The sequence below is a fragment of the Centruroides vittatus genome, unplaced genomic scaffold (genome assembly GCF_030686945.1).
Source record: "Centruroides vittatus isolate TY-2023 unplaced genomic scaffold, ASM3068694v2 contig_221, whole genome shotgun sequence".
Lineage (NCBI taxonomy): Eukaryota > Metazoa > Arthropoda > Arachnida > Scorpiones > Buthidae > Centruroides > Centruroides vittatus.
Genome location: NW_027121377.1, coordinates 223,343 through 251,306, shown reverse-complemented (window position 1 = coordinate 251,306; position 27,964 = coordinate 223,343). Strand labels below are relative to the sequence as shown.

The 27,964-nt window shown below is 33.1% G+C and overlaps 1 protein-coding gene across 5 annotated transcripts; it reads right to left on the bottom strand.

Annotated features, from left to right (window-relative positions):
• Window positions 1–257: 257 nt before the first annotated feature.
• Window positions 258–27,637, bottom strand: aop (anterior open). Of its 5 annotated transcripts, XM_067265311.1 has the most exons (9): window positions 27,621–27,637; window positions 27,423–27,486; window positions 12,456–12,678; window positions 8,646–8,753; window positions 8,391–8,573; window positions 8,083–8,313; window positions 7,955–8,014; window positions 2,318–2,567; window positions 258–2,245 (listed from the first exon to the last, which is right to left on the bottom strand). In XM_067265311.1, the coding sequence occupies exons 3-9, from the start codon at window positions 12,610–12,612 to the stop codon at window positions 2,083–2,085; spliced, it is 1,152 nt and encodes a 383-aa protein (XP_067121412.1). In that variant the 5' UTR covers window positions 12,613–12,678; window positions 27,423–27,486; window positions 27,621–27,637; the 3' UTR covers window positions 258–2,082. The 5 variants fall into 5 exon arrangements, with proteins under 5 accessions (XP_067121412.1, XP_067121411.1, XP_067121415.1 ...); XM_067265310.1 differs by lacking the exons at window positions 27,423–27,486; window positions 27,621–27,637 and adding an exon at window positions 24,003–24,269; XM_067265314.1 differs by lacking the exons at window positions 27,423–27,486; window positions 27,621–27,637 and adding an exon at window positions 18,336–18,397.
• Between the last annotated feature and the right edge of the window lie 327 nt (window positions 27,638–27,964).

The following is a 27,964-nucleotide window of genomic DNA, read 5'->3' as shown; positions in this document are numbered from 1 at the left end:
TATTTATTGTTTTGGTTGTATGTACTGTACAATACAGTATATGGCAACTAACTCTGTATCAAACTCTCAAACACAACTTGTTCCTAATAAAGTGTTCAAGATGTATTTTCCAGGACATATACTCCACTCGGTACAGTACATGCCAAAGTCTGTTTTACCTATGTAAAACTAGGCTATTGGCATGAATTTGATTCCATTGAGTTAGTACCTTTAATTAAAGTGAAATGAAACAGCATGAATGAATAAAAACAGCCACATTAAATAATTGCAAACATTTATTATTCTTCTCATGTTCACATATACAGCATATAATACAAACTTTTGAGCAGTAACTTGTTTGATAAACACATCTTTTCCATTAACAATGGAATGCAACCGCAAATGTAGCGATTCTTTTGAAATTTTGAATTTTGAAAACAACTCGTCAACAATGAGATCTGTAGAAGTAAAGAAAGCTGCTTTAGAAGTAAATCTCTTCTCAGGGATTAGATCACAACTTGAATTTTTACATTTGATGTATTCAGCTGCCTGGATCCACTGGGTTTTAAAAGTGAGGACTTTGTTCCTCGATTATATACATTTATTTAATGTCACATACTCTAAATTTTGTTTAAACACAGCTTTTGAATGAACTATTTTTATGTGACTTTATTGTTTCAAAAGAACCAAATTAAATTAATAATGTATATAATGTGGAAGCAGATGATATAAACTTCTTTTTTATCAATATAAAAAATAACTTCCTTTGAAACAATAAAGTCATTTACGATATTCTCGGATATAACGAAACCGACTCGACTTACGTTTGGCAAATCTCGTCGCCGTGAGAAAGTGGGTTGCCGACTCCGAAAGCTCTACAGACTGCAACCTCAATACATTCACAAGTTTAAAACCAGACAAAAAATTACATACATATTCAGGCACTTGGGTTTAGATTTAGTTTATGGATTGATGCGGAAGGGGGACGAGCTGCCTTCGACACATTCACAACCAAAAATCATAAAAAATAATTATACAAAATCACATTTTGTGTAATACAAAATTAACACTTATGGAATCAGATCCTTTCCATATTATATATATATATATGTGTGTGTGTGTGTGTGTGTGTGTGTGTGTGTGTGTATATACAGGGTGTAGCCACACACTACACCAGGCTATATCTTACTTGTGTTACATAGTAACTAAATGCAACTGCCCTGGAGTATAGATAAATCAATAGTGGGCTATTCATTAGTTGGGATGCCAAGAATCCCGAAGCCCATTCACATCGGGGCAAAGTTTATATTGCATCTGACAAAAGTTAACAATGTAGTTTAAATTACGAAGATCAGCAGATGGACACCATCAAAACAATGAGTAGTGAAACCAGGTGTTGCTTCTCTGCATAACTGTAAGGGTCATGCAGAGAAGCCTCACAAAGTTTAGTCCCTGAAGATCCCGAGACACCCTACAACTTTATAATTTAAACCGTGCCATTATCTTTCATAGGATCTGAGATAGAATTCACTCCCACAGAAAGGCAGATCAGAAATTTATAGCATGCGAACTGACGGATTACAGATTACCTAGAGTCTAGTGCAATTGTATTTAGTTATCACGTAGCAGAAGCAGACAATGACTGGTGCAATGTGTGTGTTTACACTCTGTATATAAGATATATAGCAATATAATTTCTAAAACAAAAAACAGTTTCTTAAAGAATAAATTATTGAGATGATGTTTTGATTCACAATTTTGATGTTATTCTATTGCCTAAAAACATGTAAAAAATACAGATTAAATTTCATGTATAAAAGTTCTCAACTTCATACTTTTTTTGATTTATCAATTAACAATATCTCACATCACTACCGTTATTAAAATTAGTAATTAAAATATAATAAAATGTGGTAAAAGAATTGGAAGATTGGATGCAAACATTTATGCCGAATGTGCATTTCAACCTCCAAAATCTTAGTTTGCCACAATAAAATGAAATTCTGCATTGCAGAATTACTATATTTATATATATATAAACTTTATACAATGCCCTGATATCACATTTTAAAATCGGCCGCACGGGTATTTTGATAAGCGACATCAATCCATGTCTACGGGAGATGAACATTCCTCCTTGACCGTCATGTCTAAGGCCGTTTCTGCGTCGCTCTCTTCCACGTGCACGCCGGCTGCATTGTCGGCATCTTTTGTTAACAAAGAACGCTGTTTGCAATGCCGGAGTTCATTCGGATGTCGTAAAAATCTGTAAGCAAAAGTAAAATAGTTATCTCTTTTGCATTTTGGATGACGCCGTAACATATCACAAAGAACCAACCTATAACAGTGTCTTTCTCCGGGTTCCTTTTGTAATATCTTCACTCTGTAATAATACCTGAGAGCTCTCGACATTTTGTCAAAGTTCATGTTTAGATGATTCTTCTGCACTCCCCAGAGACAGGCAAGCTTGTGAGGATCCACAATCTTGAATACTCCTCGACGTTTATCCTTCCATATTATGCAACGGTGATAACGCTGCTGTGAATCGTTAAGTAACTGTTGTAAGAAGTCCCACAGCAATCTTACATCTGTGCAACAAATTATAAATTTAAGCAATTATTATTGCAAAAATTAAAATTTACAATGAATCTACTACATCTACCATGGTTTAAAATATAGTTATTAAGATCCATTTTCTCTAAATCTCTATTTCAAGGTAGATATGAAGAGTGGAATAATTAAGACAATGCTTTAAAATTATTATATATACTCTTCTATGCCAATTATTTTTAATTAATTGTGTACAGTTGTAAGTTTATAATGCCGAAAGTTTAATAAACCAAGTGACTACGATATTCTCCATGTAATTTATATTAATTTATTATTTTACATAAAGTACCCATCTCTATACATGGGCATTGACAGAGGGGGGAAAACTTGCCCTCCCTTGGACTGAGCAAAAAATTCTACAAATTAACATTGTAAAGTGATTTAGATACATAAAGTTACACCCTTGACCATGAGATGCTTTGTCTGTCTTTTTGTATTGATTCAATACTCTACACTGTAATCTGCATGTAAAAATACCCGAAAATTTAAATAAAAATGTAAAAATTTATTGATGTAATTGTTTGTCTCCAGCTCTGCTCCCTCTGGAAAATTTTCTGTGGATGCCTGTGGCTCTATTTCAACCTCCTGTAGTTGCATTTGGTTATATTATATGTCAAACTAATATTGCTGGGTGGATAACAAACTCTGCAGATTCACACCATACCAAAAGACTGGCCTTGTGGTATTTTCTGGGTTTTCTTCACACATTTAACACTTAAATAAAGGCTAATTTTCATAGAAAATCCTCTTGGGAGTATCTCTCTTGGCAGATTATCCCAAGTGTTGTATTGTTGTATCTCATAAAACCAAATTGATATTGTCTCTGCAACCAGGCTGTAATTTTTACTCATTTTAGGCAAGCTTGATGCAATGAATGATGAATAGAGAACGATATTCCCCTCCAACTCTGCGATAGATTATGAAAATGAAAGTCAAATTTGTTCCTAGGATTTGCTGTAGGATAGTCGCAATAATGGGACGCTGATTTACTGATGATCATCTGACTGATAAGATGCTGTCTTTCTATGATTTTAAAAAAATAAAAGACAAAAGGACAGAGAATTTCAAACAGAAAAATGATTTTAAGCTAAAAAGTTTTTGCCTTAAACTGTGATAATGATGCAAATTCATTGAATAGGTATGGGTGATAAATGTCAGCTTAAAGAAGGAAGAAATATAACCTTAAAACTATAGAATATATTTAAACATGTTGCTTTGGTAATGATGTAAAATCATATACATGCTGCCATTCAAAAGGAATTTATTTCATTAACAGAAAAAGCAACTAGTTTGCCAATGTAAAGCACCAACAAATTGAAAACTATATTGCCGACTATAATTTTATCTGCTACGGGCAGACCCGACTTGTGTTGAGATTGACTAGTGAGTGCAAATGACAAAGAATATCCTAACCCAAGCTACCAAAAATAAGGATCTAGATTGCATTTGAACTTAAAGCCTTAAAGTGGAAGTACAATATCAACTTTGTGGCAATCTGACCAATTGCTGTAGAAATGAATGTGGCTAAACCTTTTACAGAAAAGTTATAGCTTGATTGCATGCCAGGTAATGCCACCAGAGTGCCTTAAAATCACTACACTGGTATCCTATAAAAAAAACTTGCAGAGGCTTGTGTGTCAGAATTTTCAGTTTAACTATTTGCACATCTTTTAACACCAAGACATGTATGTACAGTGCAATCAAAGACATTACACACAGCTGACAGAGTTTGGGAAAGCTGCATTATCAGGCCGAAGGTTGCTGTTTTGGCAAATTTCTAGTCATTTGGATTGTTCTAACTTGACTGTAAGGTGTTGAGGTAGTAGATATGTCAAGGCACATGTACTGTACATAGTGGGAAGGCACTAAATGTTCCAGATAGACTATCAAGATAGATGATTATACTAAGGAATCCTAAAGCATGAGCAAATGATGTCTTTGTCCACCATCCAGAGATAGAGGGAAACTTCATCATAGAACTTTGCTTCTTTCCATACCCTTGACAGGAGACTAGCATGGGCAAATTTGCATGCATGACAACCACTATGCATCCTGCTGTTAGTACCTCAACAGTATCTGCTTCCTTTGCAGTGGAGCTATGACAGAAAATCATGGACTGCTACGAACTGGCAGCACATTGTCTTTAGTAACAAATCTCAGTTCATTTGGAAACGGATGACCACCACACTAGAGAGTAGAGAACTACCAGTGAGCATTTCAATCCCATCTTTATCATTGAGCAGCACATTGCTTCAACTGATCTGGGGAATCATCTTGTATAATACTTGATGACCCCTAGTAGTGAAATGAAGGACATTGACAGTGTAGTGATACATTTAGAAAATTGTACTCTCATGGCAGGACTACAAACAGCCATTTTCCAGTAAGACAATATTTGGTCACACACAACTAGAGCATCCCAGAAAGGTCTCCATCATGTTGTCGCACTTCCTCGGCCCACTCGATCTCTCCAGATTTCTTGCCCATCCAATATTTTGTCATCAGATGGGATGACAGCTTTGACAACTATGAAGAACATTTTAAAATCTGGATTGGGCCCACAAATTTTCACTGTATTCAGGAATGTTAGGCTGGTGACTTTTACCACTTAAATAATAATTTTAAAGATTTTATTTCTTGTTAGTAAAAATAACATTAATTTATATGGATAGGAATTACTACATGCCTCTAAATTTTCTCTGAGCCTAAGAAAAACCCCATCTTAATGGTCCTGGACCTGGAATCCAAACAAATGAGTCAACAGTTGAAGCATTCATTCTCTCCCAAACCAAAAAAATTTCAATCGATTCCCAGTTGTGAAAATGTCATGTTGACACTATTATGTGATTGTCTTGAACTACCCTTCAGTGACTGGTTACGAAAAGGCACTACTGTCAACAGCTAACACTACTGTGAAACCTTAGAGTGATTGAGGAAAGTAATAAAGACAAAGAGGCCCTTTGTGCTTTCATCTGGTAACCATATTCTGCAAGACAATGCAAAGCCGTGTACTGCAGTAAATATTTGTGAAAAACATGAGCAGTTCAGATGGCATGTTCTTCCACATCCTGCCTATAGGTGCGACATTTTTCGATGTGATTTCCTTATCTTTGGTGCCATGGAGGCCCATGAAAGCTGACACTTTGACTCAGACATCTGGGATGCCTTTCTTCACAGCCACATATCCAGTCAGTGGAATTCTCTAGAAGGATAACTGATTGTCTAGCAAGTTTGTGTGACACTTGCCCTAACGACTATGGTGATTACATGTACTAGGGTCTGTTGTAATCACTGTAAGTTTACTTACTTTTCTAACAACCCTAACATTTCTGATCTCCAATAATAACAGTTAATAAAATCTACTGAAATGTGAACAGACGAATGTGAGACCTTACTTTACAAAATAATGGTCCTGCCTTGGAAACAGAGCTCATTTCCTCGGATTTAATGGAGATCATCATTTGCAGAGAGTAGAGCTCAAAGCTTCGTGTTTAGTGTGAATTAAAATCAATATGAAGATAAAATTAGTGTGTAATTACTTAGCACATGCATTCATTAGCATAAAATGCAATATATAGCAATATGCCTAACTGCATATCTTGCATTACTGCAATGTTGAGCAATGAAAAGTGTATATCAATTTAAAAATGAATGTTAAACTCAAAGTTCCAAACACCTATAATACTTTTTACCATTATTATGGAGTATAACACAACTTTCCACAATACCTTCGTGAATAGGAGATGTCTATTATAATTAAAATAATGGAAGAAAAATGGAAACATTAAGAATACTTGAAGAAAGAAAATATGCAAGATAACTGGGAGAAACGAAAAATTTAGGCACAAACACAGGCATGTAATTTTAAAGGAAAATTGCAACAAACTCTTATGATTCAACTCATTATCCTAGTTACCAAACATAGAATAAATAGTCTTGCAAAAAAGAATGCTGCCATTTAAAAATGATTGTAATCATGTTAATTATTATCTGAGAACATCATAACATACATTAAAACGTTGGAAAACTATCTGAGTTTCACATTTGCCTGTAACAATTTCTTGATGCGTACTCCTCGCATGGCACAAGTCCGACCAATACTCAAATTCTTCCTTTGCTTATATATCTGTTGTCACTCCTCCCATAGCAGCCGCAATTCTATGGCTCCAGCAGCTTACTTATGTTCTGAAATGATGAGTGATTTTTATTTTGCAAACTGCAGAACACAAATTAACTTTTCTGTTGCAGAGTTTCCATTTTCATTTAAGGGAACTTCCTAGAAATAGTAGACGACAAGACATTCAAATTCAGACAGAAAATGAAACTCGGATGGTTACTCTTATCGATTAGTGTACATCGTGTACTTCTAGAATAATAACTAAATTTAATGCGTTAACTCTTATTGTGCTTATAAATATTTAGTTTACAAATTTTCAGGCTTTATAACTAAAAAGAATGAGAGAGACTGTGATGAAGATTGTGTTAAAACTAATTTTAAGAGAAAGAATGGATAGACAATGTAATGGGAAATACGGAAAGGTTAACGGGAAGTAATTATCTCCAGTAGCATTTACCATACGACTCATTGGATATGCATCTTTCAATTATGCAAACCTATTGATAATGCAGAACTAACAACAAAAAAGATGTTTGTTCTTTATGTTACCTTGTCAAGTGTAAAGATTAATTACTTTACAGTACTACTTGCATATGAATAAAATTAAACATTCAGAGAAAACGATTTTTTCTTTATTTACTTATGCTTTACATGCATGAATATTCATACTTTCTCTAACAAAAATAGAACAAAAGAGAAACGAATGGCGAGAGAGGAAAATGTCCGAGGACGTCTTGCCCAAGGCACCATTTGATGTAAACCGGTTTCAAGCAGATTAATATGTTCTTGATATTTACGCCGAGACCACAAAAGAATATGTAAATTGAATACATATATTAATTGACATGCGTATCAGAATTTCCATATATTCCAAAACTGGAATGTGGAATCTCCCAATGTTCAAAAGACTTTGTCATCACAAAGACGTACCCATTTATAGAATGAAACTATACAACCGTAGTTAATTTATTAATGTGCATATTTACATCATTTTAATATCAAAAAATTGGCACTCTCTTCCTAATAAACTCATTTTTTGTAATAAGAGGCAGGCAAAAAAGATGTTTTGTTAAGAAACGAAGTTCGGTACTTTAGTTACCTTCTATCAAGTGCCAAAAACTTATATTTGGCATTTCAATTAACATATTTACAGGTTTGGATTATCAATTGTTGTAATTAACAATCGATCGGAAGTAAGTTCACAGTTTAAAATTTTTAATTTATTATAACCATGCATGAGAAACTTACTTATTTTATCCGTAGTTATTTGATCTGTTGGCGTATCTGCAATTTTATTTGATAACATGGCTGAAAAAACAAGCAAAAATTATAAATTGTTTCCCCTTTTGTGCTTAGAAATAGGAGATGGCACTTACTGTTATTCTTGTTTGAGCAATTAGACGATTGTTTTAGAATTCCATTTGGCATCTGGATCTCCTGAGACATCTCAGATTCACTGCTGGGTGTGGGACTGGCGATGGTGGTGCTGTCTACATCTGTATTTATGTGGTTGATGCGATTGTTCATCTGAATGTTTTCGTGCACCACGTGACCTACGCTGTGGAAATCACTGCTCACCGATCTCGGCCACAGAGTGGCAGAGGGATCTAAAATCAAAACGGATTAATTATAATTTAATTAAGACATTAAAAAAGAAAAAAAAATTATTAGTCGTTAAACTAACTTTTATCTTGCATTCCCTCTTGTAGCATTGTGAGAGATATATTTGGCGTGCAGATTCCGTTGGTATTGTTGCCATTTTTGACACATTTATGTAGTAGTAGCTGTATGCAGTTATACAACACATCACCCGCTCTAGGTGCCCTCTCCTGAAAGTCTGACTTTTTTAACAGACAGAGTGCCTTCCCTGTATTTTAATATATAATTTTATTCATTTAAAAAAAAAAAATTGACAGAATAATTTAAGAAATATCCTTACCGTTCATGTGAAACTGCTCGGCATCAACAGTGGGAAGGGATAACTGTTCGACGCACCACTCCAACCAGTTATATACATTCTGTCGACTCCATTGTCTCGGGTCATTTGCTGCAGTACAGAAAAAATATTACAGATCATTTACTGTAAATATAAAAATATAAAACTTAATTATTTCAGAAAAATTATATGCAAACCACTCAGATTTACAGAACACAAAGAGAAAGTGGGAACAAAGTAAAATTTAATATATAATCTTCAATACAAGAAACGGAAAAAGCATCTATTGCCATTGATTTTTGTATATTCCAAAGTTTATTTCTGTAACATTATAGGTGAATGGATCCCTGTGTCCCAACTGATGAGTCTGTAGTAAGGACTATAGTGGTAGAGGGTAGAAACCATCTGTGTCATGCGTACACGGAGCAACTTATGAGCAAGAAGAGCAGGTGTGTGTACAGAACTTAATGACAGGTATACATTTCAAGAAATACATCATTATACAAGTGCAGTGTGTACTTAGACAAACCTGTGTGGTATAGTACTCATACAGACCACAATATAGTATTTATATATCTAAGCATAGAAAAGGTATGAGTACCTACAAATTTTTCAGCCCCATTATAACCTTACAGGACCTCCATTGTATACATGATCCATCGATTTATATATATATATAAGATGCAAAAGCACCATTTTAACTAATTTAAATAAAAGATAAAGTAGCAGTTATAATGAAAAATAAACACGTTTGTATGGAAATAATGTTTATGACTTACACAAATTACTTTGCTTATTTTCCCCACTAACTACAAATGATAAATTTATTTGGAACTAATTCAAATGGAAAATTGGTCAATATTAAACAAATATTAGTTTAATTTTCCTTCTAACCTTGCAATGAGTAAGTGTTTCCAAGAATATAATTTGAAAACATTCATTAAGATGAAAAGTTTCCTAATGTTAATCTCCTTCCATAAAAATTACTTGAATTACATTGAAACCATCAATACTTATCAAATTTTATAACTAGTATAATTACAGTAAAGTATCAAAAATCAGGACTAAGTGGAGCTAGACTCCATTCAAATTTTAAAATATATGTGTAAAGTAGAATTTTAAGCTCTAATCTCCAAAGACACTGTAATTCAAGTTTAGGTTTCCTAAGTTTGAGCCAGTATTTCGGAAGATCTGTAGGAATACTTACAAAGATTTGAAATATGGGTCTTCCAAAATGAATGCTACCGTTTCAAATTACTGTAATTATATTATTATTCAATTAATTATTATTCAAGAAGTATGTAACACAAAGCAATAAAGAGAATAACTGTCCAAGTTTAGTCTCGCAGGGTCTGCATTCAAGCATCTTGTCTCTAGGAAGCACCGTAAACAAAAATGACTACTGTGCAATAGAGAAGGTGTCGTACTTACAATTTACAAAGTTGAAATTGCTTCTCTTTGTGCAAGGCGAGTAATCTGGAGTTACCGAGGGAGAAGTGACAATGGATATGTATTGAGAGAATAGGAAGAATTTGAGTGTAAGTTGAATACGTGGCATATGACACAAAATGCACGCATTGAGAAATTGTAATGAGCAAATATGACACTTGGATAATTTTCTGATGTTTTAATGTACATTACAATGTTCTTGGATAATAATTAACATAATTACAATCATGTAAAATGGCAGCATTCTTTATTGAAAGAGCTGTATAAATACCAGAATCACTATATTTAAACAAAAAATATACTGGATTGTTCTTATCTAAGTCGGAACAATCTTTTTAAAATTCTGAGAAACGATGAGTAAGACTGTTATATGTAGATTAGAATGAAAGTTTTTCTGTGATGAGAAATTATATTGCATATTAACAGGAACTGATTTTGTAGTTTACTTGAAATGACTTATGTTTATGTGGTTGTTCTTGTTAATTGTAATGTCGAAATATCCAAAAGAGGGTGTCAAATGCTAGATATCTTTTTACTAGACCAACACGATAAAAGATTAGATAAAAAAATTAATTAGATAATTAATACTGCAGGCACCAAGACAGGCTTTTCTTGTGCCCGTAAGCAGGGCCGTCGAAAGAGAGAGCCAGGAATTTTTCCGAGCCTGCCGAAAACTCGGAGGCACATAGTGATTGTCACATCTGTAATTTAATATTAATTAAATTATAGATGTGGCAATAATTAACAGAAAATAATATCTCAAATATCTTACAGGTGATCCAACTCAGTTATGTTGGACCCTGTAACTCATCAATTGGAAAATTCCATTATAGGTCAGGCTTACCCATATGGCTGTTTAGTCCATACTGTGCTATTGTCTCAAGTTAATAAATTAGAGCGTATGAGTGAAAGAAAAATATATTTAATTCTAAGTAGTTAGTGCTTAGAATAAAATGTATTTATATATGTTTTGGTCCTCATTTGATATGAAGTGTACATATATACATTTTTTTGTCTGTTAATCAGTGTTTTTGGATGAATTGTGTAATTTATATTCTAGCCTTAAATGTGAGCACAAATTCTAATGTATAATTTTATAGAGAAAAGTATAGATTATACAGAAAACATGCTGCAGTAAGCATCTAGAATCAAATCTAGTGTGAAACCATATTTGATTCTTGATCTTATTCCTTTATCTGTATAACATACTCCTTAAAAGTAAAGAATAAAAATGTATGAAACAAAATCAATATACAAAATACAAATCTAATGCTACATACACACACATACATATTATTACATCTGTATGTATGTATGCATATATATAGAGATTAACTGCTTATCCAAGAACAAGACATATACTAATATAAACATTGAGTAACCCAATCTTTACCATTAATGCCAAACAATTGCAGGATAATCAGGTAATGTTTGGAGTTAATAAGACATTAGTTAAAAACTAATTTCTTTATTCACTGAAGTAACAAGAATCTCAAAATGTTCTTAATTAACTTATACTGGGATCTTCCAAAACAAGATATTGTGTGGCAGTGGATTATTGGTAAAATTGCAGCACTGAATGAAGCGGATGGGACCTTATCAGAGATGTACAGTACACTATACCCATAGAAGAAGAAAGTCACAGGAAATGATGGTCTATATGTGATCCTTCACGAGATATAGCCATATTAGTATATTCAGAATCATAAGTGAGAATATGAAGTTTTACTTATTACATAATTTTATATATTTATATTATATTGTGTAAAATATAAAAGTAAACAAGAACTGCAATTTTGCCCAAAATTCCAGCTAGGCCGAATTCGGGGGACTACATCTCACGAACCATCACACGTGGACCATCGCTTCCTTTTGAAGTTTTTACATAACCTGCAACTCTGGCCACTTAGCCCACACACTGCTATTTGATCAATTAGGTTCCAACCATCTCATTTGAAGCTGCAATTTTACCGGATTTTTGAAGCCGTGCAGTAAGCCATCCCGTCGCCGTCGGAATCCGCATCTGCATCCAATAATTCAGCGCAGTAATTGAAGGTCGGATTCCACATCTGTTGCCGATCATTCCACCTTTTCACCCATTGCAAGTCACATCTGTAGATGATCAGCAAACCTGTGGTAAGTAGTTTTTATCTGTTGACACTTTAGGATCTCAGAACAATTTGGTATTCTTAGTTAATATAAACCCCAAAAAATTTTCAAATAGTTATTTAACAATATAACATCAATTTAATTCTATTTATAGCAAATTTCATGCCATAAGAATAACAAAGAGATCATTAATTATACGAAACTTCCATTAATTTTTGGGGAGCGAGTCATCAGTGTATATAGGTCGATACTCACGTAGGGAAGAAGGTAGTAAAGTACTGGCATCTAAGTACGGGTTCGACGTTCCATCACCCAATCGATCCGTAGGCGAGAAGGGCATTGCATACACCGGAACGCATCTCCAACCAGGTAATGTTAAGTAAGCCGGCTCGGGTGTGGACGTGCACTCCATGTTCTCCTCTCCACGCCTTCCAACGAGTCAATTTTTTGATTCCAACTCAGCAAATCAGGAAGCCGCCTGAAATGATAACCCCTCGTCAGATAATGCTTCATTGGTAATTCATATTTTAAAGAAGAGAGAAACGAAAAAATAAGTCGCGCGATCAAGGAGAAATTCGAAGTTCTGGTAGGTGACAAAAATCCCAGAGTTGATAACTCAACCGCTACGCGTAACCATTCGACCAATTCTAGAGACGGTAATTCACGTGACGGGCAATTAATGCCGTTACTCATGCGATATAAACGAGAAAAATCGCGTTACATCTGCATAGTTAAACGACAGCGGCAAAGTTTAGACCTACTTACAAGCAAATAATGGGGACAGGAGGCAAGGATCGCAAAGGGGGCAACTCGCGATTATCAATCGATTATCGATAGAGTAACGTTTCCTAAGCAGATGGCAATATTTAGGAACTGATAATTCCGTTTTGAAAAAAACCCGACATCCGTTTAATCACTCGTAACATCTATTGACGTGTTCTAGGAACGATTATATCGAAACCCTTGTTACAAAAACACTAAACTTCCTTTAATCTAAAAGAAGAAATCGATACATCCTCAAAATATTTATCTGATTATTAATAAATTTCACTAGAAATCACTAAAAAGAAGTGAGTAAATACTCTTTCATAACTGTTGTAACACTTCCAAGTATAAATAAATAGTGTTATCGACAATTTATTACAGTTTTATATCCGTTTATTGCTTTCTACCTCGTTAATTAAGCGAAATAACGAAATTTCCGATATAGTTCGACTCTATTGGTTTGTTTGAAATTTAAACTAACCAATAAGTTCCACATTATCTAACGGGCGACCAATAAGAGCAAGATTGAGTAGCCGTCCGCTAACGTCATTAGATGACGGCGCGGTTTAAATTTTTAAAAAAGTAATCGATTTCAATTTTCAAATTTAAATTTAACCGAAAGAGTTAAAGGAATAACTTAATTGGTCATTGATTAACCAATGAATAAAAAAGTAATACGTCATCTACATTTTTTTTAATTTAAAGAATTTTAAAAAATTTATTTTAAATTTATCGATTCTAAAATTATTATTTTATTTTATATTTTTTATATATATTTTCCTGCACGACAACGAGCAAATAGGGAAATAAATGAGAAGATACAGCGGATAATCGAAAATATAATTTCCTTCCTAATTTACTTTCTTGCCGAAGAGGAAATATTTTAATGACGTAGAAAGGCTTATAATATTAAAACCAAGGTTTAAATGGTTACGTAAGCGCAAATTCGCCATTTTGAAAAGGCACTTTTAAAGGAATAAAATTTTTAAAAATAAAGTATTCATGGAAGGCCTTTCACGTGACACGAATAAACATGTACACGTTTCCACGTAGGTATTTTATTTCCGTCGAATATTCTAAAATACATCTAACCAAATCGCTGGACGTTTCTAGGAATTATATATCGAGCCTCATCCCAAGTATTTCTAGGAACAGTTGCATCGAAACGAGAGTATATCCTGGATTCCTTACCTCCTCGAGTGCCACTTCCGGCGGAGACGGTGACGTCACCGAAACCGGGAGGAAGAACTAGTTCGCATTTCCGTTCTAAAAGAGATGTCACCGACGACAAAAACGAGATTTCGATCGTATTTTTCCTTTTTTTTTTCTTTCGTACTAAAGGAAATTATCTAAATATTTTAGGTCGCGTCAGGTACGAAAATCGGGAATTAAATATATTTTAAATCGAACTTTCTAGTGAGAATATTGCCACAAAAAAATAATAATAATTAATTCCTTAACCCATTATCTGCCTACATAATTAAATAATTTGGTTTAAATCGGAATTACCCGCAGGCATTTTTAAAAATTAACCACGAACACGGCTAGAAATTCCTCTCTAAAATTTCCGTAAATTCTTATTAGTTAATTATTTAATTCCTTATAGATCACTTCTTAAAAGCTTTTTCCCGTAAAATTCCCTAAAAACTCGATGTCAATGTTTCTAGATTATTAACAATTACGACTGATTTTTTAAAAAATCCTCGAATATCCCTATATATCTAATTAGGGATATTTTTGGACCATAAAAAATCCCTAAAGAAAATTTAAAGAAAACATTACACTCCAGTTCATTCTGAATATGGGGAAGGGAAATTCAGGAATATCGAATATCCCTGAATTTCCAAAATATCCACGTATTAAAATACCTAAAATCTGTGTAGGGAAAATTTTAAGGAAAAAAAATTTAAGAATTATTCAGCAATAAATAATTTATTAATTCTAAACGTAGAGAAATGAATAAATATTAAAATATTGTGTTCGGGGAAAATAGTCTTACGCAGCTCTCAGAAATCGCAAGTTAGAACCGGTACCGGTACAAATAAATTTTCCACGCTATTTCCTAATCTAGCAGTTCATCAACAAATCCTCAAGATTTTTTTGAACGTGTAGGAACATTAAGGAGAGTTTGTTTTAATGTCAAATGCTTAAGGTGTATATCACATAAGAAAATTCCCTCGTTACGTAAAGATTTTTTCAGAATTCCTAAAAAGCGAGGAACTATAATACCTTTTATAAAATAAATTTCCCTCGCTATTGAGGGATTTAAAAAAAATCCCTACATAACGAGGAAATATTTTTATAATTCCGAAGAGGGATTTATTTTTTAATTTTATAAAATCGTTAAATAAAATAAAAAACAAGTATATTTTCTCAATTTGTTAACTTTCCTAAACGAGTTAAATATTACGAAACATTTTAAATAGAACAGATTATAATTTTATGTCTATTGTAAAACAAGTTTTATTTCCCTAATTGTTGCATATACGTTTAAATTTCTACCTAAAAATTTTTCCTTAAAAAATTCCCTAAATACTAATTATAATAATCTTAATTAAAAACTTATACTAAAACCTCCGAAATGTCGTTAAAATTCATTTCTGCTTCAGTTACTTTATACCGAATTCGGTTGTAGTAAAAACTAACGAGAAAATCGCTTAAACGACGAAAATTAATTTTCAAAACTTCCCCAAATTCCCTAGAAGGAAAAGAATTACCCTTTCGAACCGAAAAAAATCCCCCTAAATACGAGCAAAAAAGGAATTTTTCGAGAGAACAGGATAAAGCTGTTTACTTACGGGCGGCGATTGAGTTTTACATGTGGATCTATAGAGTTTAACGAATCTTACCTGAATAAAAAAATAAGTAAAAAACAAGGGCAAGGTAACGGAAACGTGGGGCCCAGGAACCACGGACGGAGACGCTGTGAGAAATACCCCGGAGACAGGAAGTGTCCCTTATAGCTTCCATGTCCTGTGGATAACGGTGTCAGAATTTTAATCGTGTCATCGATGCTCGTTCTACTTCGCCTAATAAAAACTTCTCTCTCCATTTTAAAATGCATTTTGGTCTCGCATGGAATGACGGGATGCGTAAAATCGATTCGCTTACGTCGACGCTCCGATGAGTTCGATCTCCGCTTACGAACCTGAACCCCCCTCGCTACTTACCCATTATCTCCATGGCAACACTTACTTTAATCTTCAAATTTTTAAATATAATTTAATCTTACACTTAGCTTGATATTCAAATTTTTTAAAATAATTTAATCTGATAACACTTCTCGCCTCTCGCGATTTAAAAATTATGATTTTATCCTCGTTCTTTCGCTTCTGCTAATTTCTGACCTCTAAATTTTTTAAATTGTAAAAAGAATATTAAAATTTCGAGTAAAATATTAACAATTTTTGTTACAAAAACTTATTGTTTAAACTGGTTACTATAGAAACCGTACTTAACAACTTGGCGACCATTTTTTTTCATATATCAACATAATTTGATTATTTAGTTATATAAAAATATTGCTTTACATAAATAAAGGATAAAAGAATTAATGAAAATTACAATTGAATTAAATTAACATTTCTTTCTAACAATTTAATAATTGTTTCTATGACAATTATCTTGTTATCGTATTGACCATCTTGAAGTTTCATCGATATCATTATAACACAGTTTTTTTCTTTTATAGTTATTTATCAATTTTTTTTATAAAGTAATAATGATAATAATAATAATAATTAAATGTGACTATTAATAACGGAAATAATAAGTGTAAAAAAATTTTAATTCTATTGCTAGTCGTTACCACGACAACAGCCATTTTAATTAAGCTATATTCTTACATTTTAAATGCTAATATCGCTATATAGAAATATTAATAATTAAAAAAGGAATAAACAAGTCAATTCGTCCATTATTTTTTATTATCTCAAGCGAATTTTTGCTGTTTTTGAGGATGGGAATCGGGATTTATATCCCGCTTTCCCCCGAAAATGGGGGAAAACAATTCTAAAAAAACCCCGATACGTCATGTAAGATAAAACTAGAGATAAATATGCAAATGTTTAACTTAGATTTTTTAATAAATATACATGAGAAAAAAAAAGGAACTATCTCGACTATAAAAGCCTAAGGCTAAAAACTCGCTTTGTACTGTACTTTCTCAAGACATACGATCCCGGGGTTTTTCCTTACCTCATTATATAAATAATTATCGAACAGTATTTTTATTAAATAAATGATAAAAATCTTTACAACTAAACGAGCACGTAAACGGACACTCGTAAATAACTCTTTAAATAGAATCGTATCAAAATATGACATCTCGAAAACACTATTTTATACATCTGTAATTCAACGAAAGCTAACGATTCGGTTACGTTTAATCTTTAAAATGCCAATAAAATTCACACTTAATTGCAATTTTTGTCTTGGTAAATTAAAATGCGATAGCATTTACAAAACAAAAGATAAGAAATCGTTTTTTGTTTCTCGGAATAATGCCGAAGTCACAATTCATCGATTTATTTACGATTTTTCAATTTCACCCATTATAAAACTTAAAAGTGAGTATTGTTTCTATAGAATTCCCCCATTCTTCCCTCGAGTGTAATGCTGTTTTTATCTTACTGTTCAGACTTTCCCTCTTTCAAACACAGAAAAATTTCTTACATCTGTGTGACGTTTCGGAGACACGTGCAAGGTCAAACACTAGAAATTTGCCGAAAGTTATCAGTAATTTTGTATATTTAGCACGAAAACCTATAAGATTTTCCTCGTATTGAATATAAACTGCCCGAAATGTCGAGAAACTATTAAAACCTAGAAGGACAAAGTGTTTTGCTGGTGTCACGTGTAGGGGGAGTCGTACTGAAACATAATATTTCAGAAAAAAAGCCATGTTTTTAGTAAATAATTAACTAAAATGGAGTTTTTAGAACAATCCTTTAAAAGGTCAATGCCTACTGATTAAATGACGCAATTCTAAGAAACCCACCACACCCACTTCGTGAGACTAATGTCACGTGATAGCCCCCCACACACAAACACGTGTCATTAATTGGCAGGAATAAAAATTCATTTGACTTTAATAATAAAAATTTTGTAAATAATTAAAAATGTACTTTGTAACGCTGAAATAAATTTAGTATTAAAATGTATTAAGTAACTGAAAAGATTTTTAAAAATTCAAAAATTTGAATTCGAAACTCGTCATTATTGCGTCACGTATAGGTTTAAGCGCCAGACGGCGCGCTCACGTTGTTAACAATTATTAGTAAATATATTTATTTTTCTTTTTTTTAACAAACAAAATTAATTTATTATAAATTTAAAATCATTTTAAAAAGTTTAAATTCAATAACTTACTTTAGTCTCATCAGTCCTATCTCCCGCCATTAAATCCCAGGCGAGCGTCACGTGACGTCTCGCCTACGTCACTAAGTGACCCGACAAGCAACCAATTACGTAACGATTTCACTACTTTCGAGCGATAGACAAAAAATTTATTAATTGTCATCGTTAAAATTTAAAATTTTCGAGTATTTTTTTTATTAACTTTCTCTACAGAAATACTAAAATTATCGATCTTATCAGTCATTTTATTGGTTTTCAATATCAGAAAATCCGTGACGTCATTAGAGCTTTTTATAAAGAGCGTGGGTTGGACGAAGAACGTCTACGGCAAGGTCAAGAAACTGAAGATCAAGTTTGTTCTACAGGTACTTTTCGTGGAAGGTTGCCAGCAATACAAAAAAGAAAAACCAAATAATTATTTATAGAAATAAAGAAATAGAAATTATTAACACGACAGGTATCTTTGCTAGGAGGCCGCCATCTTGGATCGTATTAAGAAAAAAAATCTAGTTAAGATGTTAATTAATAGAGAGCGCTTTATCTCGAGTTTAATCTCCGCGATTTCGATTAGTCGCTTTGACGTCACAGCAGCGATCTCGATGTTTTTATCGCGTCTCGTTTGCGATTGCGTTAATTGTTTGTTATTTATTATTATTATTATTATTATTATTATTATTATTATTATTTATTTATTTATTTAAATTAATCACACATATTACGAAATGGTATACTATGGCGATATTTTATTTGAAAAAAACGTTAATGCAATCGCCAATGTTAACGCCTAATGCGTTGGTCATCTGCGATTGCGCCTGCGCTTTATGATTTCGTCACGACTGCGTTATATCGAGGTTTCGATTATTTACTCAAACAACTGCAAATTTCGACTCTATAAGAGGGATGTTATGTTATCTCATATTATTCATGTCGAACTAGCGCGCTCTGAGGGACCCGGGATCGGTTCCCGGCGAACTGTACCGGGAATTTTTCGGAGGTGGTTTGAGCTGCAGGCCTTTGCCGAACTCGCAGTATGCATGACAAAGGCCATCTTAGTGCCCAAGGGGCGAAGAATTTAAAAAAAATATATCTTTTGGGATGTTATAACAGATGCCACATTCCTCTTACGTAGCTCTTGTGTGTTACATTATTTATACATTCCAACACACGACGAGAAAGATGTAAAACTGCGTGACCATTTCAAATTTTCTACAAATCTCTTGCGATTTTAGATATGCTAGCGTCAACGCGTCAACGGTTCGATCGCGTCAAGCCATGCAACTTGATACGCCAATCGTTATCGTAACATGTACAGTACTTTTACAGCGATCGTTCTCCAAACACTATACTATTGGCAACAGTGGAACATGATTTACATTTTACGTAATTTCACATTGTTGCATGGCTTTATTCTGTTGAAAGACCAATCGATTAATTAAACGTAGCATTCAGCAAGCAGCCTGGTTGCTAGAAAGAACAATCGCAAACGTCAATGCAACACGGAGGATTTGGTTTTGATTTCGTATCACACGACGTCGTAAAGTCTAAAGCAAAGTGCGATTTGTAGCTGGTTACGTCATCGCACTTATGCAATAAATATCGATCGTTTTCGTTGATAAATAACACAAATTAATTTTTATTAAAATTAATAATGACAGACAAGCCGAAGTGTCATTAACTCAATCGTAAACGATATCGATCTCACACAATAATAAAATTTCGAATCCATTATTTGCTACAATGCAACTGTTTTAAATTATACTCTAGCTCCGATTGGTTATCAATAAACTTTCTTTACGCTGATTGGTTACCGGAAATTTAAATTTTCAAAAGATCGAATTTAATTCGTTATCCGAATTTAAATTTTAAATCTGATAAACCAATCGAGCAAAGATGAGAGAATATTCAAATTTCGTTAGCCAATGAAGTACGGGTAACGTATAAAATATTTTTAAATTCAAAAATAAGCAGCCAATCGCACGAGTTTTCATTACCGTTACGATTTTAATTGGATAAATTAAAAATTTTGAAGTTTATAACTATAAGTAGTGCAAAAAAACAAGTAAATTAAGCTCAGACGGGTATAAAATTTGAGTAAATTTGCAAAATTCTACACCTGAATGGCATCCAACTCGGGGGTAACGTAATTTTTGTCGCTCCAACATAGTTTACAATCCCCCCATGTTTGGGACATTTTAGTGTTAAATTTATCAAACTTCGGGAGGGTCTGGCACATTTGGGTTATCCAATTTTGGCGCAATTTTACCGTTTTAGAAAGGGTGGGGAGGCCTGTAATTGTTCGACTGGCGATCTGAACATTTCCAAACAAAAAAACATTTAGTGCCTCACTTGACTACTCCATCTTAAATGCGTAAAAACGCCATTTTAACGATTAAAATTGTGATTTATAGGCATATAAAAGGTCAAAAATTATAGTTAATCTGTCAGATAAACCACATTTTATGATTTCCCTCGATTTTGTAATTTATTACCCGGATCTTTCGTATGTAAACTATACGAAATGCTTCTGGCCTGGCATGCGATTTAGCATAGGAAATGCGGATTAGAGAGAGGAAGAAACACCTGTCATAGCCAAGGTCGATACAGTACAGTGAACATTTAACAGTAAGTCACATGATATATATATTTTGCAGCGTTCGGAAATTATCCGCTGGTAATTGCCGCGCTGCACTTTGTTCACGGGTTTACTTTCCTCAATCGGGTTGCTTTATTTTTACTTAAATGTCGAGGGGGAGGAACCGGCGTTAAATTGCAATTTCGCTTTAGGGAATTTTAGTTTTAGTTCGAGTGAGTTTTATCACTTTTCTTCTCAATTCTCCAGTGTTGCTGTACCCACTTCTTACGCTAATTTTGCTACTCTTTTGCGTTTACGGGCGCAACATCTTATACCAAAGTTCGCTCCTTTACACCAAATTTAATTGTTTTTCTGTTTGTTAACAGGGCAATTTCATGCCAATTTTATCATTTTCTTACCTTTAAACACGTGCCTCATGCAAATTTTCCTACTGTACGCATGTTTTATGCTACGTCATATCCGTTACTTTGGGCATTCTCCTTTTTCAATTCGATTATACGTTACATTAGTTTTACGTTAATTTAATGTTACGGTAATTTACGTTAAACTTAATAAAGATAAATATGTTACAAATTTAAACTGTTTTAAGTTCTTCGTACTTATGGTGGTTACCTTTTACTCTTACATTTCGGTCATCTCTTACACTTCCACGTTAATTTAAGCACTCGGTAATGCCAATTTTGTGACTTTTTTCTGTGTTGTCCCACTCAAAACCCTGCAAAGTAGATTCAATGGTTATATACCATTTTTATTTGCTTCTAAATTCAAAATTGATCGCTCTTATCATTTCACAATAACACACTTCCGGTGCAGTTGTAGAGGCCCACAGGAAATCCCGAATAACTGTCTGGCGACTAAAAATAACTAAAACTACTTTTATTTTTATTTAGTTTGTTTTTTCTGTGGTGTTTCGCTTATACTTTGCATAATTACTTCGCATTACTTTTACGATTTCAGCGCCCAACCCAGGGGGGTAAATATAATGCGCGTGGACCATCTGTCGGACGTTTCAAACGGAAAGTACTGTACGTCTCGAGGAAGTTTACTAAAGGAAAATAATCACCTTAATGGCATTCGAAACATCGAAAACAATTAATTTCGTAACGTTCGAGTGCCGTGCATGCGTGTTAGTACCCTGAAAATGTCCGTTTACTACGAATTTCTTTTTTTTTTATATGACGGGTTATCTAAATTTTACATCCAAGATCACATGGTGAGATTTAAGTCAGGCGTAATTTTCCCCTTTTGAGGAAAGAAATCAAGAAACTGATTGTGTTTATCGGTTTACCGATCATTAAATTGCGTATACAAAACCGACACTTTACGTGTTAATTGTTACGAAATATCGAAATATTTTTAACAAATTTCAAGGAAGAAATTTGGACTAAAATTAACTCAACTTCAATAGGAGGAAGTAGGAAAGCCAATAAAAAAAGGGACTTGAGGAAAGAGGAAAGATGCTTTTTAATCTTTTAACCTTCTTTTTAGGCACGAATCTGTCAAGGTCAGCATTTTAGACACCGCCAAGATACCATAGGAGCAAACTAAATCATTTAATTAAGTCACCATAGATTTTCCCCATAACTTAACCTAGTGACACTTTAGATAGTTAAGGAGTCTAGACCACACGTACTGAGGTAATTAATTCTAAACCCGCTCGTAGGCCCTAGATATCAATGTCGTAATTAACTTTAGGGTCGATACGAGGAAGAGAATTTACCTTATCATCCATATAAAAATACTTTGCCAAGGCCTTTGTAGAAGGTCTGTTGTGGCATAAAGTTATGTGATATTATCGTCATCAGTTCTAGGTACTGTACAGTACAGTACATAACAGCTAGGCGAGGAATACATACTGTATCTTAAATTTCCCGCTAAGAGTTCCTACTGTAGCTTAAATTAATCTGAAAATTAGACTACGTTTCAACAGAAAACATAAAATTACTGTTCAGGAGCTTAATAAATAAAACTGATAATAATCACAGAAGAGGTAGTCCTGAGTTTCAAAATCCTTTCTCAAAAATTTTTTGGTATGCCTTTGTTATGTTAAGAAGTTTGTATCTAGGAGTTATCTCATTTAATAGTTAAATAACACAGAAAAATGTATATCAAAACAGGATATGTTTCATTGTATAGCGGACAAGGATAAGTATTTCTGTTCCATTTTTTTCGAAGTTAACTCAATTTGGTCTTTTTTTTTTTAATGTATATACACGTATAACAGGGTGTGTTTTTACCCTTAATAGCGCCTCATATCACAGTTTCTCAGCTTTTTCAGCCGAAGTTGCAGCTGTAAACCGGTATTTTGTGTAACCCCGCCGACTTAGGGGATTCTTTAGGGAATTTTCTTTCGAAAATTCCTCGTTACTATCGCGTTTTTCGCCTCCTCCTTTCTGTATTCTGCTCCGTCATCGTCATCATCCATCTGATCGATCGCCGGCGGGGCGACTTCCGAGCCCACTTCCGCCCCGACTAAGAGGAGGAAACAGTCTCACGTGACAGGAAGTGTGATGTCAGACGGAAATGACTCGATGGATAAGCTTGGACGATCTCGCGACGTCAAAAGAGATACTAAAATACGGCCTAAATGTACCAAACATTGTTCCACTTTTCATTGTTAGGCAGAAAATTTAATTTAGTCTCCTCTCCTAACGAATTTACAGACCAAAAAAAAAAAAATTTCCTCTTCGACTGTAAAATTTAAATTTCATAATTCTTTAAGATTATTGGATTAGAATCCGTGTCGAAATTCGAATTCAAACTCGAATTTTAATTCGATTGGTTACATTTCGATTTAGAAATGAGATCATTGGATTAGAAATGCTTACTAAATTCGAATTCGAATTCGTGTTCTGTATAACACGAATTCGAATTCGTGTTATATATATATATATATATATAATACGAAAAATTATTAAAAAAAATAAATCGGAAAATAACCAAAATTATTTAAATATTCAACGTTACTACCGAGATATCCACGTATATCATATACAGATAAAAATATACAAATTGTGATTAAACAATTAAAATTACAAATCAAAAAACATGAAAATCATAGAAATATTTAAAAATATTTTTCTAACCTTTATCATATATGTGAATCTCCTAAGCGTGTATATCTTCGTCGAGAGAGCGTTAGGCCGGAACTGCCCGAAGCGTAGCAAGTCGCATGTTGTGTTGGCGGAATGAGGAAGTGAACTGAGGAACTGGCGATGAGTAAGCACGTGGTATCGGCACTACCTAACCCAATGCGCGTAACAGCTGCGTGCTTCTCGCAATGTAACGTAAAAAATTCGACCCTCAGGTAATAATAATGATGATAGTTAAAGAACATCCGCCATATTAGCTATCATAAGGTATATAGTTACGTCAACAGGAAATGTTGCAAACTTCCTCTTCGTACATACTATTCAATTTATATATATATATATATATTTAAATTACTATCGTAAAAGTAAACATCTGTACGTTTAATCTAAACAGTACTTCCTTTGGAAGTACGGGAAATTATTTCTGGAATTATATTCTGGCTAGTTTGGTAACGTTGACGTATATCTGAAGGGGGAAAATATTCGTTTTCTACGAATCGTGTTAAGTAAAATAATTATTTGTACTTTGTACAGTACGTTTGCGTAGTTTTAGTCGCCTTTGCGTCTTCGTCACACTCAAAGAAAATTCTAGCTTTTTGCAGACTATTTTTATATTCTGACAAAAGCCATCCCTATCTTGATCTTATTAAGGGTCTCGAAAGGTTTCTTTACAATTGCAAAATTTGCATTTTTTCTCCTATTGCTTATTTATTTATTTATTTATTTTCCATTATTATTTATTGCTGTATAAGTGCATACCGATAATATTGTGTAATTGTTATTGTTTACCGTTATTAATACGTTACGACTCAATCTCGTACGTTATTGGTTAAATCATATTTAAATTTTTGAAATTTTGAATCGTATTGGTTATCGTTTTTTTGAAATTTGAAATTAACGAATCTTATTGGTGAATATATTTGTAAATTTCGGGAATTTCATTATTATTATTTTTTTATTATTATTTTTTTAATTTGCAAATAGTAAATTTACTTTAATTACAACTGTTTATTATGAGTTTAATACAGTCAAACCTGTGAACAACAGGCACCGGCGGGAACATAAAAAATGTCCCTTTTTTGGAGGTTATTTCTTATACATTTTTGTTCAGAAAAAAAATGGCCGCTGTTTAGAAGTGACTGTTGCTGGGAAGTGGCCGTCTTTGGAGATTCGACTATATAATAAAACTTTTCGTAATATTCTATTAAAATTCTTCAGAAAACCTTAATAATGTTAAAAACAGGCAATGCTTAATTTATTTCGACAATTGTTTAACGACAAAACCAAATTTAAATATTTAACAGTATTCATTTGATTGGTTGACACGTATTTAAATATTTGAATTTAAATATTTCTCACTTCCTATTGGTTTAAATATTTTAAATTGCGTATAAAGACATTTTTACATTCAAAATATTTGTCTGTTTATATTTATTTTAATGATAAAAATAACATTTTTATTCCTATTTAATTCTACATTAAGTAATAATAAATTATGAAAATCAATAAAAATAAATCCGAGGAGTATATACTTTTAATTAAAAAAATAATTTACTATTTTATTGTTTTCTTTAAACAATAGATAAAATTGTTTTTGTTTTTCCTGTTATCACACTGAAGTAAATATCAATTAAGGATTTAATTAATGATGATAAAAATTTTAACTTGTAGAACTCGATTAATCCGTAAATTTATTGGATAATTTTAATGAATTATTAACTATTGAAATGCCAATTACTTAAATATGTAACAATACTAATTAATAAATTTAAATGTTGAAGTAATTTCAATTGAATTTTAAATATTTTTAATTTTGAAATTTATCTGTTTTAATTAATAAACAAAATTAAATTAAATTTTGTAATTAATTTATCTCTCGGATATTTTTATTAATATCGAATTTTTACAAAAATATTATCTAAATAATTCAATTTTATCAAAACTATTCGTTAATATTTCGTTAATTTAGCATTATTGGTCAATTCAAATTGAAATATGTCAATTTCAACAAAGCGATTGGACGAAATTCAAATATTTAAATTCGAATCGATCAATAACCTTGCTTGAAATGAACTATAGGTTAATTTAAAACGATTAGCGAATAAAACAGTGTTCAAATTTTAATTTTACATTTTTAAATTGACCAATAAGAGTCTTTAATTCGAAAATAACAAATAATAACGATTTTTAAATAAATTCTTACCAATTGCCACGAGTTAAACACATTATAGAGATTGTAAGTTATTTTTAAATTAGAAAATTCTACATAATTTAATATATGGATAGAAAAAAAGAGAGATGTTATTTCTATAATGGTAGATGAGCGTAAAACAGGAAACTAGTGAAGAGGCAGAAAAAAAAGACGTGACACGATCATCTTTTCTCCTCCCTTCCCACGTGTTGTAGTGGCCTCGTTTATCACATTTCCTCCACCTGACGCTCAACAGTTGACATGCTTGTCTTTACTTCCGTCCTAATAGTTTGAACATGGACACCAGTCAAGGAAATCAACATTTGCAATTTCCTTGATATCTCAAATAAATTAACCACTTCCTCCCTTCTTTTTCCCTTTATGAAAGGGCATCACAAAAGGAGAAAGACTTTCGGGGAAAGAAATCGATTTAAATAATAAATAATGAAACTTCAAACTAAAGATTTTTTTACTTCAAAAAAATCCTCATTATTCTAAAAATGTCTCCTGAAATGTTTTGAAGAATGAAAAATAAAAATGGAGCCGATCCAAAAGAAAAAATTAGAAATGAAGTTGCGTATCATATTTTAAAAATTCATTTCTCTTGTTTTTGTACGAGGATATTTCCTTATATTTTCTTAGACTTTTTTATTATTTGAAAACACAAAACTCGTTTAATGTAAAGACCCTATTGTTTTTCTATAAATTCGATTATTGTGTGATGTCACAAAGGAAGTTTTATGCGCGCCTCTCCCCTCCCTTCCTTATTTTATACAGTATGCTCCTCTCTACTACTTTAACGGATTCGATACGCAAAAACACGTACCACAACATCCTATTCGCATACTCGATCCACGTACTGTGACACTAACGTAACCATTTCCCCAAATCCCTCGTTTTAAAGTACCTTGATATTATATGTACCGAGATACTCGATACATCATAACAAATATCAGGGTATGGAGAAGCCTACGAAACACCTGATACATTAAAAAAGCATTACAATTGACTAAACGTATCGCAAAAAAAACGTTAAAACGAGGAGGCGATCTACCCGGCTCTAAATCAACAAGAGAATGTTAAACCGAGATGATATAGGATACCGTAACTCCTAAGTGTAGAAAGTCTCGTATAAAGTACATCGTCTAACCCCTTTTTTCGAATGCGAAAGAATTTGGCCCTTCGTCTTAACGCCACGAGAAACGTCATTATAAAGGACTTACCTGACGCAATGTGAGAGAAAAGGCGTCCTTTCTTCTAAATGATGGTTCGCTTATCTTCCGAGAACTGAAACAATCATATCGAGGATAAACAATTTAAAAACAACCTTACTTCCTCTAGCGAAGGGGGGATGCAACGATTCCACCTCACATATTGCCCTGGGGTAAGGGGGAGATGTGCAAATAGATGCGCGCCTATACCTCTAACCCATCGGTAGTATCCGTCTTGCCAAGTCCTGTTTCCTCAACTGTCCATTTACTGGGGTACTATGGGAGGAAGTCGATGCAACATCCTGTTTTGTCTGTCCCCTCCAGCTAGACGTTTTAGTTGACTGTAAAGCTAAGAAAACTTGTCTCGCCGCTTACATAAACTGTCGTGATAAGGCATATAAACTGGTTCTTTTACCTTTCGAGATTTTCAAAACTTTACACCCCTTTCTGGAATATTTTTCTCGATGCTTTCGAGTTTGCTTTCACAAGATTTTTTCATTAAAAATAAATGCTTTCATTGTTAGAGATATAAAAATTTGGTTGATAAAGTAGTG

Excerpts from the sequence above, each read along its gene's own strand:
- aop (XM_067265311.1), bottom strand. The coding sequence starts at position 12,612 with ATGGAGTGCACGTCCACACCCGAGCCGGCTTACTTAACATTACCTGGT. Across the intron at positions 8,574-8,645 it reads CGAGCAGTTTCACATGAACG|GGAAGGCACTCTGTCTGTTA; the intron begins GTAAGGATATTT and ends ATTAAAATACAG. Across the intron at positions 8,314-8,390 it reads AGAGGGAATGCAAGATAAAA|ATCCCTCTGCCACTCTGTGG; the intron begins GTTAGTTTAACG and ends TTTTGATTTTAG.